Below are 16,975 nucleotides of genomic sequence, written 5' to 3'. Positions count from 1 at the left end.
TATGCATTTTATAATGGGACCATTCATAACATCCAGAAACACAATATAACTTTTTCAAATGTTTCACAGCCATGAGTTATCTGAGTCCACACTGCCATGTAACCCAGTTCAAAGCAGATAATGTGGGATTTTATACAGCTGTGTGGAAAGGGCCCCAGATAAGACAGAAGAGGAAATATAGTAGAAAAGAGGCAATGTAAAAAGACCTGGCTAATCTAAACGGATTCAAGACCCCAAGGGCCACAGGAATGAGTCACATCCGAGGGGATTAAAAAGAACAGGCAGAAAGTAATGCTACAACCAGGCCCGTAGCCAGGATCTCGTTTTGGGGGGTGGGGGAGGGGGGCTGAGTTTCGGAGGGGGGGCTGAATTTTTTCCAGGGGGGGTTTCGGGGGGGGGGGGGCTGAGTTTCGGGGGGGGGGGGGGGCTGAATCTGAGTGAAAGAGGGTCTACCCTAGCAAACCCCCATGCATAGGGGATATATTGAGTATGGTGATCAGATCATGATATGAATAAACATAACAGTTTAAATAATGCACCAGTAAGGCCTTTTCGCGAACCACCATGAGAATTTCGGGGGGGGGGGGCTGAAGCCCCTCAAGCCCCCCCCCCCCCTCCCCCTGGCTATATGCCTGGCCACAACTCAATGACCTCTCGGATGAATTCCAAGCAAAGAGGAAGGTCCATCTTCAAGGAGCCCTGTCCCTTTAAGGGGCGCGCGTCGCTGCAACCTCACCAACAGGCGGGATCCATAGCAACCGCTCCCTTGCAGGCATTTTTTTTCTTCTCCTTCTCAGCATGGCGGCTGTACGGCGCCGGTCACCTGACTCGTAGGGAACGCCCACCCGCCAAGGTCATGTGACCGGGATTCTCGCTGGCGGAGAAGGAGGAAGGTAAAGTTGGGCGCTTGCTTAGAAGGATTCGGTGGGAGCCGGGTAAGTGCTTCTGTCTGTCCTCACAAGTGGGAGTTCTTAGCCAATGAGAAACGCCTATGCAAATCCGATCTCTATTTATGCAAATATCGAACGGTGATTCTCTTCGCCTTGATTGGCAGGCTGGATCCTTGGATCTGTATAGGCGCTCCCTGGGCACCTCTGTACTACAGAATTTAATGCAGTTCGATACCACTTCAGTGCCCGATTCCTCATTGCTATGGAGTAATGGATCAACCCAGACGTTAGGTTTCTCTGCTAACTCCCAGAGATGCAACCATAGCAGCTTAAAGTGTTGTCAAACTGCATTAAATCCGACAGTGTAGACCAGGCATGGGCAAACTTTATTAAATAGTAGGTTCTTGTGGGTTTTTTCAGGCTATGTGGCCATGTTCTAGAGGCATTTTCTCCTGACGTTTCGCCTGCGTCTATGGCAAGCATCCTCAGAGGTCATAGATGCAGGCGAAACGTCAGAAGAAAATGCCTCTAGAACATGGCCATATAGCCCGAAAAAACCCACAAGAACCTATTGATACCAGCCATGAAAGCCTTCGACAATACATTTATTAAAGAGTGTTTTTAATATCTTTCCAGGGGCATCCTCTTCATGCTTGGAAGATGCCTTCAGACAAATCCACCCAGGATCCTCCAGTCTTCCAGTTTACAAACTGCTGGATTCTGAAGAATCATGAACTGCAAAGGTGAGCGTTTGCATTGGGTGATGTTGCTTTCCTTCCACGTTTCTCTGGTGTGTGGTTGTGACATACTAATTTTGTTGGAAATTTACAAAACATTGCCGTGGGGGAACCCTAAACATAAACCTTTCCACGTGGTTCTAGATGGGAAAGAGCAGGTTGGCTTTCCGTTCAATTTACTGCCATTGGCATGATTTGTGTTAACGTGTGCGCCAAGAGAAAAATGAAGGGGAATTGATTCATAACAAAAGGATTTGAGGGACAATATTGCTTTTACAGCTCCACCTGGCACCGATTTTATAAGCAGAATGGAAAAGCTGACGCAATATGAAGATTTAAAGATCAAACTGCAAAGACTCTGGCACAAACCAGTAAAGGTCCTAGTGATGATCAGCACACTGGGTGCAGTGCCTAAAGACCTTGGCCTGCACTTAAACACAATCGGCGCTGACAAGATTACAATCTGCCAGCTGCAGAAGGCCACCTTACTGGGATCTGCACACAGAGATCTGCCTGCAGAGAGTCTGCTGTGGACTCATCTTGTTGTGTTTCTAATAATAATAATAATAATAATAATATTGCATTATTCGCCAATACATCACACCATTCTAGACACTTGGAAAGTGTCCGATGTGTGATCCAATCTAACAGCCAACCTGCTCTTTCCAATTTGTTGTGTACTAATATTGTTGTGTTTCTAATAATAATAATAATAATAATAATAATGGGATTAACTGTGGAACACTGCTTTTAATTTAGTTAGTTTTTCTGCAAAGTATGACATTGAGCAAATAGTGGAAATAATTCAGTTGAACACGAGAGAAACAGACTCTGGACTCTTGCAGTAACAGGAAATATTGATAACAGATTAAGGGACTGAGAAATGTTTTAAAAACAAAATACTTTGACTGCTTTTCATTACATTTGTAAATGTTAATAGAGTTAATAGGCCATGTAATACAGTTAATATACAATTGCATCTTGACATGGATCCCTACGAAAAGGACTTTCCATGATTAATCACTTGGGTAACTCAGTTCTACTCTTTGTCCTTGCTGCTCTCAGCTGTCATCTTTGTCTTCTCATATATATCTATACTATATATATCTATATTGGGAAGTCAGACCTGGCCATGGTGGTCCACACTCTTGTTACATCTAGGATAGACTACAGCAACACACTCTACATGGGGTTGCCTTTGAAGACCATTCAGAAGCTTCAAGTAATCTAACGAGAGGCAACCAGGTTAATAACTGGGGCAGCATACAGGGAGCATACAACTCCCATATTGCATCAGCTCCATTGGTTGGCAGTTTGCTACCGAGCACAATTCAGAGTGCTGGCTTTGGCCTATAAGGCCCTAAACAGCCCCGTTCCAGTTTACCTGTCCGAACTCATCTCCTCTATGAACCACTGCAGAAATTAAGATCTTCCGGTGAGGCCCTGCTCTTGGTCCCGCCACAGTAAAAGGCGCGATTATTTATTTATTAATTATTTATTTACTTTGCTTATATACCGCTGTATCTCAAGCCCGAAGGCGACTCACAGCGCTTTACAAACAGTAAAAACAGTAGAAACAGCAGTGGTTCCATACAACATATAAGAATTGACTTAACACATTATCCATAAATTACCAATAAGCAATTACAATGCACAATTATTACAAAAAACAACCGTACCCAATCTTCTCATCATCCAAGCGTAGTCCAGGTTCGTCGTCCATTGTTCCATTCCTATGTTCCATTACCAGATTGCACTAAATTACTCAAACGCCTGCACAAACATCCAGGTCTTCACCTTTTTGCGGAATACCATTAGAGATGGTGCTAGTCTAATGTCCGTAGGAAGGGCATTCCACAGCCGAGGAGCCACCACCGAGAAGGCCCTATCTCTCGTCCCCGCCAGCCGAGCTTGAGAAGCAGGCGGGATCGAGAGCAGGGTCTCCCCGGAAGATCTCAAAGTCCTGCTGGGTTCATAGGCAGAGATGCGGTCAGATAGGTAGTTTGGGCCGGAACCATTTAGGGCTTTAAAGGCCAACGCCAGCACTTTGAATTCAGCCCGGTAGCAGATCGGTAGCCAGTGGAGTTGGCGCAACAGGGGGGTTGTATGCTCCCTGCGCTCCGCTCCTGTTAAAATCATGGCTGCCGAGCGTTGGACTAGTTGGAGCTTCCGAGCTGTCTTCAAAGGCAACCCCACGTAGAGAGCGTTGCAGTAGTCTAAACGGGATGTAACCAGAGCGTGGACTACCGTGGCCAAGTCAGACTTCCCAAGGTACGGGCGCAGCTGGCGCACAAGCTTTAGCTATGCAAATGCTCCCCTGGTCACCGCCGAAACCTGGGGTTCCAGGCTCAGCGATGAGTCCAGGGTCACACCCAAGCTGCGAACCTGCGTCTTCAGGGGGAGTGCGACCCCATCCAACACAGGCTGTAACCCTATGCCCTGTTCGGCCTTGCGACTGACCAGGAGTACCTCTGTCTTGTCTGGATTCAATTTCAATTTGTTCGCCCTCATCCAGACCGTCACAGCGGCCAAGCACCGGTTCAGGACCTGGACAGCCTCCTTAGTAGCAGGTGGAAAGGAGTGACAGAGTTGGACATCATCCGCATACAGATGACACCGTACCCTGAAACTCCGGATGATCTCCCCCAGCGGCTTCATGTAGATGTTAAACAACATGGGAGACAATATTGAGCCCTGAGGAACCCCACAAGACAATGGTTGTGGGGTTGAACAGGTGTCCCCCAACAACACCTTCTGAGATCCACCCTCCAGGAATGACCGGAGCCACTGCAAAACAGTACCTCCAAGACCCATCCCTGCGAGGCATCCCAGAAGGATACCATGGTCGACGGTATCGAAGGCTGCTGAGAGGTCCAGCAGCACCAACAGGGACACACTCCCCTTGTCGAGCTCCCGGCGCAGATCATCCACTAAGGCGACCAAGGCTGTCTCGGTACCATGTCCCAGCCTAAAGCCAGACTGTGCCGGGTCTAGATAATCCGTGTCTACCAAGAATACCTGGAGTTGTGAGGCCACTACACGTTCCAAGACTTTGCCCAAGAAGGGGAGATTGGAAACTGGCCGATAGTTGTCGAATTTAGTGGGGTCCAGTGATGGTTTCTTCAACAGCGGTTTTATAATAGCTTGTTTTAAGCTCGCTGGAATCTTGCCTTCCCGAAGGGAAGCATTAACCACCACCTTAACCCACTCAGCCAATCCCCCTCTGGCTTCCTTTAGAAGCCAGGATGGGCAGGGGTCCAGGATGCATGTGGTTGGCCTCATTCCTCCAAGTATCTTGTCCACATCCTCGGGTTTCACCAATTGAAATGAATCCATCAAAACTGGACAAGCAGGTGCTCGTGTTACATCCTCAGAGATTGCCATTAACATGGTATCCAGACCAGAATGGATCAAAGCGACTTTGTCTGCAAAGAACTGAGCAAAAGCTTCACAGCGAGAAGTCGAATCGTCAGGGTTCCCACCTTGAGTGGTGGGATTTAAAAGGCCTCTGACAATTCGGAACAGCTCAGCCGGACGGTTCTTTGCAGACGCAATAGTGGCCGCAAAGAAGGCCTTCTTTGCGGCTTTTATTGCCGCGGCATATGCCCTTAAAAAGGACACAAACTGTGTTCGATTTGGTTCACTCGGATCCGAACGCCACACACTCTCTAGTTCCCTCTTCCTTCGCTTCATCGCTGCCAGCTCCTCGGTGAACCAGGGAGCTGGTTTAGCTCGGCTACTTGAGAGGGGACATTCCGGAGCGATCATGTCAATTGCCCTAGTCATCTCCCCATTCCAGAGAGTGACCAGAGCCTCGACAGGATCACCTACCGAGGCGGCGGGAAACTCCCCAAGAGCCATCAGGAATCCATCCGGATCCATAAGCCTCCTGGGGCGGACCAACTTAATGGGTCCTCCACCTCTGCAGAGGTTAGGGGGCGCAGTGAGCCTAAATCTGACCAGGAAGTGGTCAATTAGCAGAGACAAGGGAGAGGACCTTCTCAGTTATTGCCCCATTGCTATGGAACTTCCTCCCTGGCAAGATTAGATCAGCCCCCTCCTTCCTGTCCTTCAGAAAGATGGTAAAAATTCGGCTGTGGGACCAAGCCTTTGGGTCAGTGCAATAAGGCACTTTTTAAAAATGGAGATAATTGATTCTAGTGTTTGTGTATATTTATAGTTTATTTTAGTTTTTCTTATGTTCCGGCATTGAATGTTTTCCATATATATGTTGTGCTCTGCCTTGAGTCCTCTTTTGGGCTGAGAAGAGCGGAATATAAATGTTTTAAATAAATAAATACACATAATAGAAAAAATATTTATGTGTGTATGTGGCTGGGGTGCCCACTTCAACAGACAGGCTCCCACTTTCACAAACAGCGTCAACCCACACTGCTGAGGAGCCACCAAAATCCCTCCCTTCAATGACATTTCACATTATATTGAGCACCATGAACATGTAGCCCAACCCTTCCAATGTCCTCCCCAAACACCATACTGCCTGCCACCCAAGGAATGCTTTCATTTGGGGACAATTTCATTCTAGATTTTACATGTTTACTCCACCACACACATCCCAGTGTTTCTTACTCTCTCCATTGGTGTGGAATTTACATGATCCTGCCCACTTCTTCTCCCTTAACCCTTTCCTACTCTTTTCAACTCTGTCTGCACAACAAACAAAGCAGAACTAAACAGCAGCTAAATATACTGGAGGAGTTTGGGGGATTGACTCCACATGATGGAAGTTGTAGTTCAACCTGCATCAAGTCAGAGCACTGTGACCCCCACTGACGATGGACCTGGACCACCTTTGTCACACAGAACCCCCATGACCCATTCTGTAATGCTTTTTAAATTTTTTTTACAAAGGATGGTACATAACACGGGGCAAACCCAGCCTTCCTTGGTGACTTGATGGGTGTGCTACAGATCCCAGCCCACATGGTATGCTGCCTTGTGCAAATATTGGTTGTTGTCATTGGGAGAACTGTGCCTTTTGACCGTATGATGTATTAATGGAAGGAAGGCCAATGTAATGCAAGACCTACCTTTTTCCAGGGAGGACCTTTGCGTGAGAGATGGGAAGATCCTGAACCCGGAGAAGCTCTTCTTTGACGAGAAGAAGCCTGCGGACATTCAGCTGGACTGCAAAGGCAGCATCATTGCACCTGGGTTCATTGACATGCAAATCAATGGTAAGACCTGGGCATTCTTCCTGAAGATCAACATCTACTAAGCTGGAAAAGGGCTGTGTGTCTTCTATTTTGTTTACTATGTAATACGATTTTTGTTCCTGGGTTGTAAATGTCATTTCCTAATTGGATCTGTCATAAAACTTGAGGAAAATGTATTAAACTGCCAAAACTTTGTTCTTGAGGGACATCATTAGACCTCATAATCAGCTGAAGTTGTGATACAGCAATATCTAGAAGACTCCAGTTTATTCTATGTAGTCAAGATAATGGGATTTGAATAGAGATACAAAAGTTTATGGATAGGATGTCTGATGTTAAAATGTTCTGTAACCATTCCCCAAACCTCAGAACCGCAAGTACTGCTAGGTTGCCATTCTCATCATTCTCAGTTTGCATAGCGGATAACCAAAAGGGATGGGAGTTGTTGTTCAATAACATCTATAAATCAAATCCACTGACTACTATATGAAAAACTGAGAGTTGACCCTTTGTATCTATTGATTCTCTGTCCATGGAGTCAATGGTCTTTGAAGGCAGCTATGTATCAGCTGATGTGGCCCTTGAAGGAAACGAGTCTGAGTTATCAAAGATTCTGCTTCTTCTTTGTCTTCTCTGACCTTTCATTGCCTTGGAGGTTTTGGAGTGGATTTTTCCCAGGCCACAGATGACGTCGCATCAGGAATTTCTCTGGTTGCCCAGAAAACACTGTCCCACAGGGTGACTTCTTTTTGCCCAAACACGGTGACCTCTCCACCATCTGTATATAGTAAGGTAAGGAGCTAGTTTACATCTACAGGCCATCCCCAAATTACAAACATCCCCAAGTTACAAATTATTCCTAGTTAAGATTGAGGCTGAGACAACAGGAAGTGAGAGAGATTTATTCCTTGGAAGGAAGGAAAATCCTCTCTGGGAAGAGTTATTATCGGGGGGGGGGGGGGAGAGAGGTCTCCACTGAAGCTTTCTCTCCAATCCTAGTCTCCACAACAAGCCACATTTTTCAAAATCCAATGATCCCAGAGATAGAAAATGGGGTGAAATCTTCCAAACAGGTTCACAGACAGCAAAACAAACACTACAAGGGCATCATCCCTTCCCTATGCAATCCAAAACATGCATGCATACACATGCACACACACACGTATATGTATATGTATATGTATATGTATATATGGCTAGAGTTACACTTAAGAAATGTACCTGTCCCAACTTGCATACAAATGCAACTTAAGACCAAACCTACCAACCCTATCTTCTTCATAACTTGGGGACTGCCTGTACCCACAAACCTCTGATTTGCAATATATTGGCAAGCTTGCTTGACATTCAGATGGTTAACAATGACAGCAACAAATTGGTTCCTTCTGCCCTCAGTTTCACTGCTAATGTGAAGTAGCGTAGCTTTTTGTTTTGTTTTTTGTACAATCTTCTCCAGAACAAGGAATTGCTCCCCAATCACCTTGATGAGATATGTGTCTTTCTGAGCCACTAGAGGGCCATTTAAAGCACACAAAAAAGTGGGGAACGTACACAAAATTCCACCAAAAATATTATTTTAATAATTTCTTTACACATTCATTAGAGATCATTACAAAGCATTTTGGACCCCCCACTCCCCCAAATTGGAAATTTTTATTTCATCCTTGAGGCACACAAAATGACCCTGGGGAGTCCATGGTATATTGTCCAACTGTGTCTCGCAGGACAGATTAATTATGAACTTCCTGACAGCGTCTCTCCTCCCAAGTTCTGCCTCAGATTTCTGTAAGAAATGGAGGGCCCCATGGAGCTGGCGTCCTGGGTAAGAGACTTTCTTTTGTGTCCGATCCGTCACTTTTTCCCCTTAGAGATGCTTTTTTTGGAGTCAGAGATGCAGAACCTTTTACCTCTCTAAATGGTTTGACCACAAATCCCATAATCCCTTAACATTGACTCTGCTAGCTGGGACTCATGGTGTTGTAGTCCGAAACATGGTAGGAAAAATGAAGAAGACTCAGGCCTGCTTTCATGTCTCCCATGTTTCACAGCTGCCTGTTTTAACCCTCTGTTTTAACTTTGTTGTACCTTGCCTTGAGCAGGAAGGAGAAGCAGATAGTAAATGTATTATTATTATTAATAGCATTATTACTACTATTATTATTACCATCTGTCAGCTGCAAAAGGCTAGCCTACCCAGATCTGCACAAATTATTTGCCAATATATCGCACAATCATAGACACTCGGGAAGTGTCCAATGTGTGATTGGATACAAAAGCCAGCATAGTGATCTTGTTTGCTGTGAACTGAATTTGTTGTGTATATAATAATAATAATAATAATAATAATAATAATTTACAACAACAATAACAACAACAACAGGAGAGAATGCTTCTGGAACATAATATAATATACTTTATTTATATTCCACTCTATTTCTCCCAAGGAACTCAGAGTGGATTACAGAACATGTGTGAACTGAACTTGTTGTGTATCAATAATAATAATAACAACAACAACAACAACAACAATATTTATAGACCGCCCTCTCTCCCCAAGGGGACACAGAGCGGTTTACATACAAAAAGGCAAGAATTCAATGCCAAAGCCATCAAAAACAACCACGTCACTCGAGGCTGCCATGGAAACCACATTAGCCATGATGTCAAGGCTGATGGATCGCCTGGCCCCCCTTCTGGGGGAATCCCAGCCCCGCGCAGAGTCGCCGTGGGAGGCGAGCGCGGGGAGCAGCCAGATCCTGGGGGCAAGACGTAGAACCCAGGCAGCCCCGAGTGACGGAGGAGAGGGAATACCACGGGGAGATGCGACGACCCCGCAAACCCTTCCGGTAACAATCCCAGCCGCTGCAGGACGTGGCACGGGGCAACCTGGAGCGTTGTTTGGGCAACCAGTGGCCCCGGGAGGAATGGCACATGTAGGCGGCCAAAGTGTGCAGCTCCAACCCCCACAGCAGAGGAGAGAGGATCTGCTTACAGAGTTTGGAGGGAGATCCGAAGACCTCGACTTTTTCCTGATGATAGTGAGAGGATACTTGGAGGACAATGCGTACGCTTTCAGGTCGGAGGCTAGCCAAGTGAGAGCCGTGGGAGCAGCACTGAGGGGAGGTGCAGCAAGCTGGTATGTTCAAATCCACGCCCAGCGCAACCCATGCTTGGGGTCAGCGAGGGCATTCCTAGCTGCACTGGAGGCGCGCTTTCGGGACCCCCTCGAGCGCGTCAAGGCAAGAGATAGGCTGAAAACTATCAGAGTTTCAGAGTGGTCGGCCCAGACAAACTATCAGGGTTTCAGAGTGGTCGGCCCAGACAAAAGTAGAAATCTTCAAAGAGGGGTGGAGGAAGGAATTGCTGGCCTGGGCGCTTCACCGCGACGACCCGGGAACGATCCAAGGATGCATCCAACTAGCCGGGCGGGTCGAGATGACGTTGGCCCAAATCAGGAGGCATCGAGAGCGGCGGCGCAGACCGGACCGCCAAGGATGGAGAGCCGGAAGCCTGGAGGGGAGCCGCCCAAGAAAGAGCCTGTGAGTGGAGAGAGAAGCTGGCAAAACGGGTGCTTTATTTGCTGCCATTTAGGCCACAAAGCCTCCAGCTGTTGGCAGAGGAAGGGGGGGATCCCCCGCGGCCCAAAACAAAAGCCGCTGCCGGAAAGAAAGTGGAGGAATGTTTCCCCCTGGAGGCCCCAATGGGATCCTTGGTGTGTCACAACCCTGGAATGTTAGTCTTCCCCATCAGGCTAGAGAGGATGGGTAAATGGGCCAGCTGCAAAGCCTTTGTAGATTGCGGGTGCTCCAGGAACATAATGACTCTCAAACTAGCAGAAGAACTGGAATGCGAGAAGATAACTTTGCAGATCCCCATAGCTTTCACCCAATTAGACGGGTCGATGGCATCAGGTGCCCCGGCAAGGTTTGAAGTTAGGGGAGTGAAGTGCAAAGTGGGCGGCTGGGAGGGTGAGATAACATTTGTTATCTCCCAATTAGCAACATACAACGTAATCCTGGGTATGCCATGGCTACGAGGAGCAAACCCTTGCATAGATTGGGAGGAGAGGAGCCTGAGATTCCCAAAGACACCAACGGGAATGGGTGGCCGAGGTGAGGAAAGCAAGCCAAAGGATTGGGTGCACGACATCCCCCCCCCCCCAAATACCGGGACTTTGCTGATGTTTTTGATGAGAAGGAAGCTGACAGACTACCTCCCAAAAGGAGGGTTGAGGTGAAAATTGAACTGCAAAAGGACGCTACACTCCCTAAAGCCAAAATCTACCCGGTGTCGGCTAGGGAAATGGATGAATTGAAACAGTACATAGACAAAAAACCTCGCGCAGGGGTTCATTGAGCCTTCCGATTCCCCTCTCGGGGCCCCTGTGCTATTTAGACGGAAAAAGGACGGTTCGCTTCAACTGTGTGTAGACTACAGGGGGCTAAACGCCGTGAACACAACCACCTGTTACCCTCTACCCCTAACCAAGGACTTGCTGTCTAGACTGGCGGAGGGGAAGGTGTTCACGAAACTGGACCTGGTCGAGACTTACCACAAACTCAGGGTGAAGCCAGAGGACAGGTGGAAAACTGCATTCTCATGTGCACTAGGATTGTACCAATTCTGTGTTTTACCTTACGGCCTAAAAGGAGGGGGAGGAGCATTCATGCAGATGATCAACGAAGTGTTACACCCATTATTGTACCGTGGGGTCTTTTGTTTTATTGATGATGTAATCATTTTTAGTAAAAATGAAGCAGACCATGTCCAATTGGTGAGGGAGGTGCACCAAAGGCTAAGGGAGGCAAAATTGTTTGCCAAACTAGCCAAATGTGAATTTAATAAGAAGCAAATTGACTTTTTTAGGGTATAGGATATACCACAAAGGTATTGCTATGGATCCCACGAAGGTGGAGGACGTGAGAGCATGGGAGCCCCCAACCACACGCAAACAGCTACAGTCATTCTTGGGGTTCGCGAACTTTTACCGGTCATTCATAAAGGATTTTGCCCAGCTCACGTTAGCACTCACAGAATGGCTGAAAACAAAAGGGAAGGGGGAGTCAGCCAAAACACGATCCCCAGGGGCTAAGCTAGTATGGTCAAAGGAGTGTCAGGATGCCTTCAAAAAGCTAAAGTGCAGATTCACAGAGGAACCACTTTTAACACACCCTGATACGGCCAAGCAGTTCATGCTTCATTGCGATGCATCCAATTGGGCATATGGGGCAGCACTTATGCAAAGAGATTCTGAGGGGAACTTGAAGCCTTGTGGTTTCCTGTCCAAAAAATTCACTGAGACAGAACACAATTGGCCGATTTGGGAAAAGGAGGCACTAGCGATAATGAGGGCACTGGAATGTTGGAGGCACCTGTTAGAAGGGAGCAGAATCCCATTTGAGGTGTGGACTGATCATAAAAACCTACAGTATCTAACATCTCCCCGCAAATTATCAGCTAAACAAATTCGGTGGGCTCAGTTCTTCTCCCGTTTCCAATTTGAATTAAAATTCCACCAAGGTAAAATGAACATAGTCGCAGATACGCTCTCTCGTATGCCGAAACAGGAGGGGAAAGAAGAGCGGGTACTAGAAAACCTCATATCAGTGCGGGGGGGGGGGGGGGATGGCGGTCATGACCAGGGCACAAGCGGAGCGCTGCAAAGAACTGGTTGGAGTAGGAGGAGGGGGTAAGGATTGGGAAGATGAGTTGAAGCAAGCATACAAGGAAGACAAATGGCTCCAGGAGAATAAGGAAAAGGTGGTGTGGAATAGTGGATTGGGGTTCGTGAACAGAAAACCATACATTCCCAAAGTTTTGCGGGAGGAGATGATGAGGAGATGTCATGATAATAAAAGTGCGGGTCATTTTGGGGTCACTAAAACTTCCAAACTACTAGCTAGGCAATGTTGGTGGCCTGGGATGAGGGGTGATATCAAATTATATGTTTCTAAATGTGACACTTGCGCAAAAAGCAAAACCCCCACTACAAAACCCTCAGGTCTGTTACAAAAGGTGGCTGACCCCATGAGACCGTGGAACTCAATTGCATTCGATTTTGTTGGGGAACTCCCACCCAGTAGGGGCCAACGGTACGTCTGGACAATCCTTGACCTATTCTCCAAGCAGGCACATTTTGTTGCACTCCCTAAACTCCCATCAGCAGAGAAACAGGCGGAGTTATTTGTAAAACATGTTTACCGTCTACATGGATGTCCAGACCAGGTCATCAGTGACAGAGGGGTTCAGTTCACTGCAAAATTCTGGAAGGAATTCATGCGGCTACTAGAGGCGGAAAGAACTTTGAGCTCCGCATTCCACCCCATGACAAACAGGGGGGGGGGGTGGAACGCACCCAGCAAACTTTGGGGACGTTCCTCAGATCATACACCAACCAACGTCAGTCAGACTGGGTCGATCTTCTCCCGTATGCAGAACTAGCATACAACGCAGCCCCACACTCAACAACAGGGGAGTCCCCATTTAAAGTAGTGTATGGCCAAGAGGTCTCTCCCATTCCAAAGTTGCCGGAATGGGAGGAAAGAGAGCAGAGGAGGGAGGAGGATTGGGCAGACAGAATGAGGGCCAGCTGGGAAGGCGTGGTCACGGCACTACGGGAAGCCCAAAAGAAACACAAACTGTTTGCCGATCAAAAACGGAGGGAGGGGGACAAATTAGAGGAGGGCGAGTTGGTCTGGCTGTCAGCAAAAAACATCAGGTTGGATACGCCATCTCGAAAACTAACCCCACAGTATCTGGGCCCATTCAGAATTTTGAATAAAATAAATGATGTCACATATAAGTTGAAGCTACCCAAAAGTTTGGGAAAAATCCACCCCGTGTTGCACTGTGGATTACTCAAAAAGTATCAAGGCCCTCTCGACCCAGAAAGCATATAGAGATGTTTCCTATTTTCATTTCAGAAGGAAGAAGAGGAGGAGGACATCATGTCAGGATCCAGTTTCCGGAGCCCAGACTCTGGCGCCGAAAACTAGTCTCATGACGTTTCACCCCGATAAGGAATCTGCAGCTGGTGGCCTTGGAGGGAGGCAGCTGTCTGGTGGCGGGAAGCTTTTGCGCGGGGTTTTAGGTTTGGCGGGAGTTCACGTTTTGAACTGGTGGGATTGTATATAAGGGATCGCCTGCTGCGACCAGGCAATCCCGGCTTTTTTGTGTCTTAGTATCTGATAGTAAAGTTCTTTGTTTGATTATGATGGAAGTCTCGTGTCATCATTGAGCCCAGCTATCGTGAGCTGACATATAGAATAACATCAGTAGACTCAAATCAAAAAAAAAATACTAATATTTAAATAAAACATAATTACATATTGAGACACATGTACCCCAAAAAGTTAAAACAGTTAAAAAGTTAAAAAAATACATTAAAAAGTGCCTAACATGTCAGTACTGATTTACAAGGATACCGTAGTAGCCCATAAAATGCAGGTAGATATACTAGCATTCCAGTGAAATTGGTTTAAGATGTACTATTCCTCCTCCTCTCCATATGCTAGTATATGCGTGTGAATTCCACAATTAGCTCCCCGGTTAGGGCCTCCCCCCTCCCCCCCTCCTGGTTCATATCATTTTGAGACCCCATCTGCCCCGGTCGCCCCCGCTCAACCAGCCACACTCCTTCGCTCGATAACACTCCCCTTATTCAGCCCACTCAGCTCCCTTGATGTTTCACTATCTACCTCATCATCAGAAACATCCTTACCTAACGCCCAAGGGAGATTATTCCCCAGCCCGACATCTTCCTCTGAGAGCTGACTAGTCATAGATCCTGCCCATGCAGGGGGGGGGAGGGCTCCAGAGGAAGGGGGTGCCATCCAAGTCGTGTGGGGGAGGAGAATAGCGGGTCACCAACATCCCAGGGAGAAGCGCAACAGAGTTCTTGCGACCCTGGAGAAGGTAGGTAGTGGTAGGCTCCATGGCAGCCCCCTTGGCCTTAAGGTCCTGCTGATTAATGCCAGATCCGTTAATGGTAAGACCGCGGCCATCCAGGACTTGATCACGGATGAGAGGGCGGATCTGGCATGCATCACCGAGACCTGGTTGGATGAGCTGCGGGGAGTAAATCTCACCCAGTTGTGTCCACCTGGTTTCGGAGTGCATCAGCAGGCCAGACAAGGGGGGCGGGGAGGAGGGGTCGCAGTGGTCTTCCGGCAATCCATCGCCGTGACCAGATGCGTTGTCCCGCAAGCTTCTGGGTTTGAATGTGTCCACTTGAAGGTGGGGAGCCGTGACAGTGTGGGGTTCCTGTTGGTGTATCGCCCACCCCGAGATCCAGCAGCTTCCCTGTCTGAGTTAGCGGAGGTGGTCTCTAATTCGGCCTTGCTCTCCCAGCGCCTGGTGGTGCTGGGAGACTTTAACATCCACGCCGAGACCACTTTATCTGGCGCAGCTCAGGACTTTATGGCCACCATGACGGCCATAGGACTGTCACAGATAATATCCGGCCCCACGCATCAAGCTGGGCACACTCTCGACCTTGTCTTTGTGGCGGACAACGAATTGATCAGAGTGGAAGATCAAAACATCCTTCCAGTGTCATGGTCTGACCATCATCTGATCACATTTAGACTTACTGCGACCCTAAACCTCCGCAGGGGTGGAGGACAAATTAAGATGGTCCGCCCTAGGAGACTGATGGATCCGGATGGATTCCTGAGGAATCTTAGGGTTCTTCCTGCCTTGGAGCCTGGCGATTCTATCGACACCTTGGTAACTCTCTATAACGGGGAGATGGCCAGGGCGTTAGATATGATCGCACCCGAACGCCCCATCTCGTTGCGTCGTGACAGGCCATCTCCTTGGTTCACCGAGGAGCTGGCTGTGATGAAGCACACGAGAAGGGGGCTAGAGAGCAAATGGAGGAAATCTCGAGATGTATCTGATCGAACACGGGCTAGAGCCTCTCTTAAGGCATACTCCGTGGCCATACGGGCGGCCAGGAAGTCATTCACGACCGCTCGTATAGCATCTGCAGCAAATAGATCATCTGAGCTGTTTCGGGTCGTGGGAGAACTCCTCCACCCACCTGCGGTGGAGGAGGTCCCTGACGACCCCGCAGCTCGGTGTCGCGATTTCGCACACCATTTTGCAGATAAAGTCGCCCAGATACGCCTCGAGCTCGACTCCAATTCCATCGCAGTGCCTGAAGAGGTGACGGAGGTACCTGCTTGTCCAATTTTGTGGGATTCTTTTAGGCATGTTCTTCCTGAAACCGTGGAGGAGATTCTTGGGGCTGTGAGAGCGACCACCTCATCTCTAGACCCATGCCCATCCTGGCTCATTAAATCAGCCAGAGGGGGGTTGCTTGACTGGTTTGTACTGATTGTCAATGCATCGTTGGAGCAAGGAATTTTTCCATCTAATTTGAAGCAGGCCGTGGTTCGCCCACTTATCAAAAAAGCTTCCCTTGACTCCACGGTGCTGAATAACTACAGGCCGATCTCCAACCTCCCCTTTTTGGGTAAGGTGCTGGAGAGGGTGGTCGCCTCTCAGCTCCAGGGTTTCCTAGACGATACCAACTACCTAGATCAGTCACAGTCTGGTTTCAGGCCTGGTCATGGCACCGAGACAGCCTTGGTCGCCTTGGTGGATGACCTCCGCAGAGAGCTAGACAGGGGGAGTGTGACTCTGCTGGTTCTCTTGGACATCTCAGCGGCTTTCGATACCATCGATCATGGTACCCTTCTGGGTCGTCTCTCCGGGATGGGCCTTGGGGGCACGGTTCTGTCGTGGCTCCAGTCCTTCCTGGAGGGACGAACTCAGATGGTGAAGCTGGGGGACGCCTGCTCTGACCCCTGGCCTTTGACCTGTGGGGTCCCGCAAGGCTCTATTTTGTCGCCCATGCTTTTTAACATCTACATGAAACCGCTGGGAGAGGTCATCTGGAGTTTTGGAGTTGGGTGCCATCTCTACGCGGATGACGCACAACTCTACTACTCTTTTCCACCTAATTCCAAGGAGGCTTCTCGGGTGCTAGACGAGTGCCTGGCCGCTGTGTCTATCTGGATGAGGAGGAACAAGCTGAAGATCATTCCCGACAAGACAGAGGTCCTCCTGGTCGATCGTAAACCGGATCGGGGTATAGGGTGGTCACCTGTGTTGGACAGGGTTACACTCCCCCTGAAGCCACAGGTCCGCAGTTTGGGCGTCCTCT

General features: G+C 48.2%; 1 protein-coding gene across 3 annotated transcripts; it reads left to right on the top strand.

Annotated features, from left to right (window-relative positions):
• Positions 1–638: 638 nt before the first annotated feature.
• LOC137095202 (N-acetylglucosamine-6-phosphate deacetylase-like) lies at positions 639–14,018 on the top strand. Of its 3 annotated transcripts, XR_010908806.1 has the most exons (6): positions 639–935; positions 1,527–1,633; positions 6,689–6,825; positions 7,460–7,596; positions 9,249–10,343; positions 13,728–13,790. XR_010908806.1 is itself a non-coding variant. In XM_067461597.1 (5 exons), exons 2-5 carry the CDS (start codon positions 1,551–1,553, stop codon positions 13,797–13,799), a joined length of 429 nt encoding a protein of 142 aa, XP_067317698.1. In that variant the 5' UTR covers positions 642–935; positions 1,527–1,550; the 3' UTR covers positions 13,800–14,018. The 3 variants fall into 3 exon arrangements, 2 of the variants coding, with proteins under 2 accessions (XP_067317698.1, XP_067317697.1); XM_067461597.1 differs by lacking the exon at positions 9,249–10,343 and having other exon boundaries at positions 642–935; positions 13,728–14,018; XM_067461596.1 differs by lacking the exons at positions 639–935; positions 1,527–1,633; positions 6,689–6,825; positions 7,460–7,596 and having other exon boundaries at positions 9,287–10,343; positions 13,728–14,018.
• The last annotated feature ends 2,957 nt before the right edge of the window (positions 14,019–16,975 follow it).

This window comes from Anolis sagrei, chromosome Y, assembly GCF_037176765.1.
Source record: "Anolis sagrei isolate rAnoSag1 chromosome Y, rAnoSag1.mat, whole genome shotgun sequence".
Lineage (NCBI taxonomy): Eukaryota > Metazoa > Chordata > Lepidosauria > Squamata > Dactyloidae > Anolis > Anolis sagrei.
This window is presented reverse-complemented; position numbering and strand designations above follow the sequence as displayed.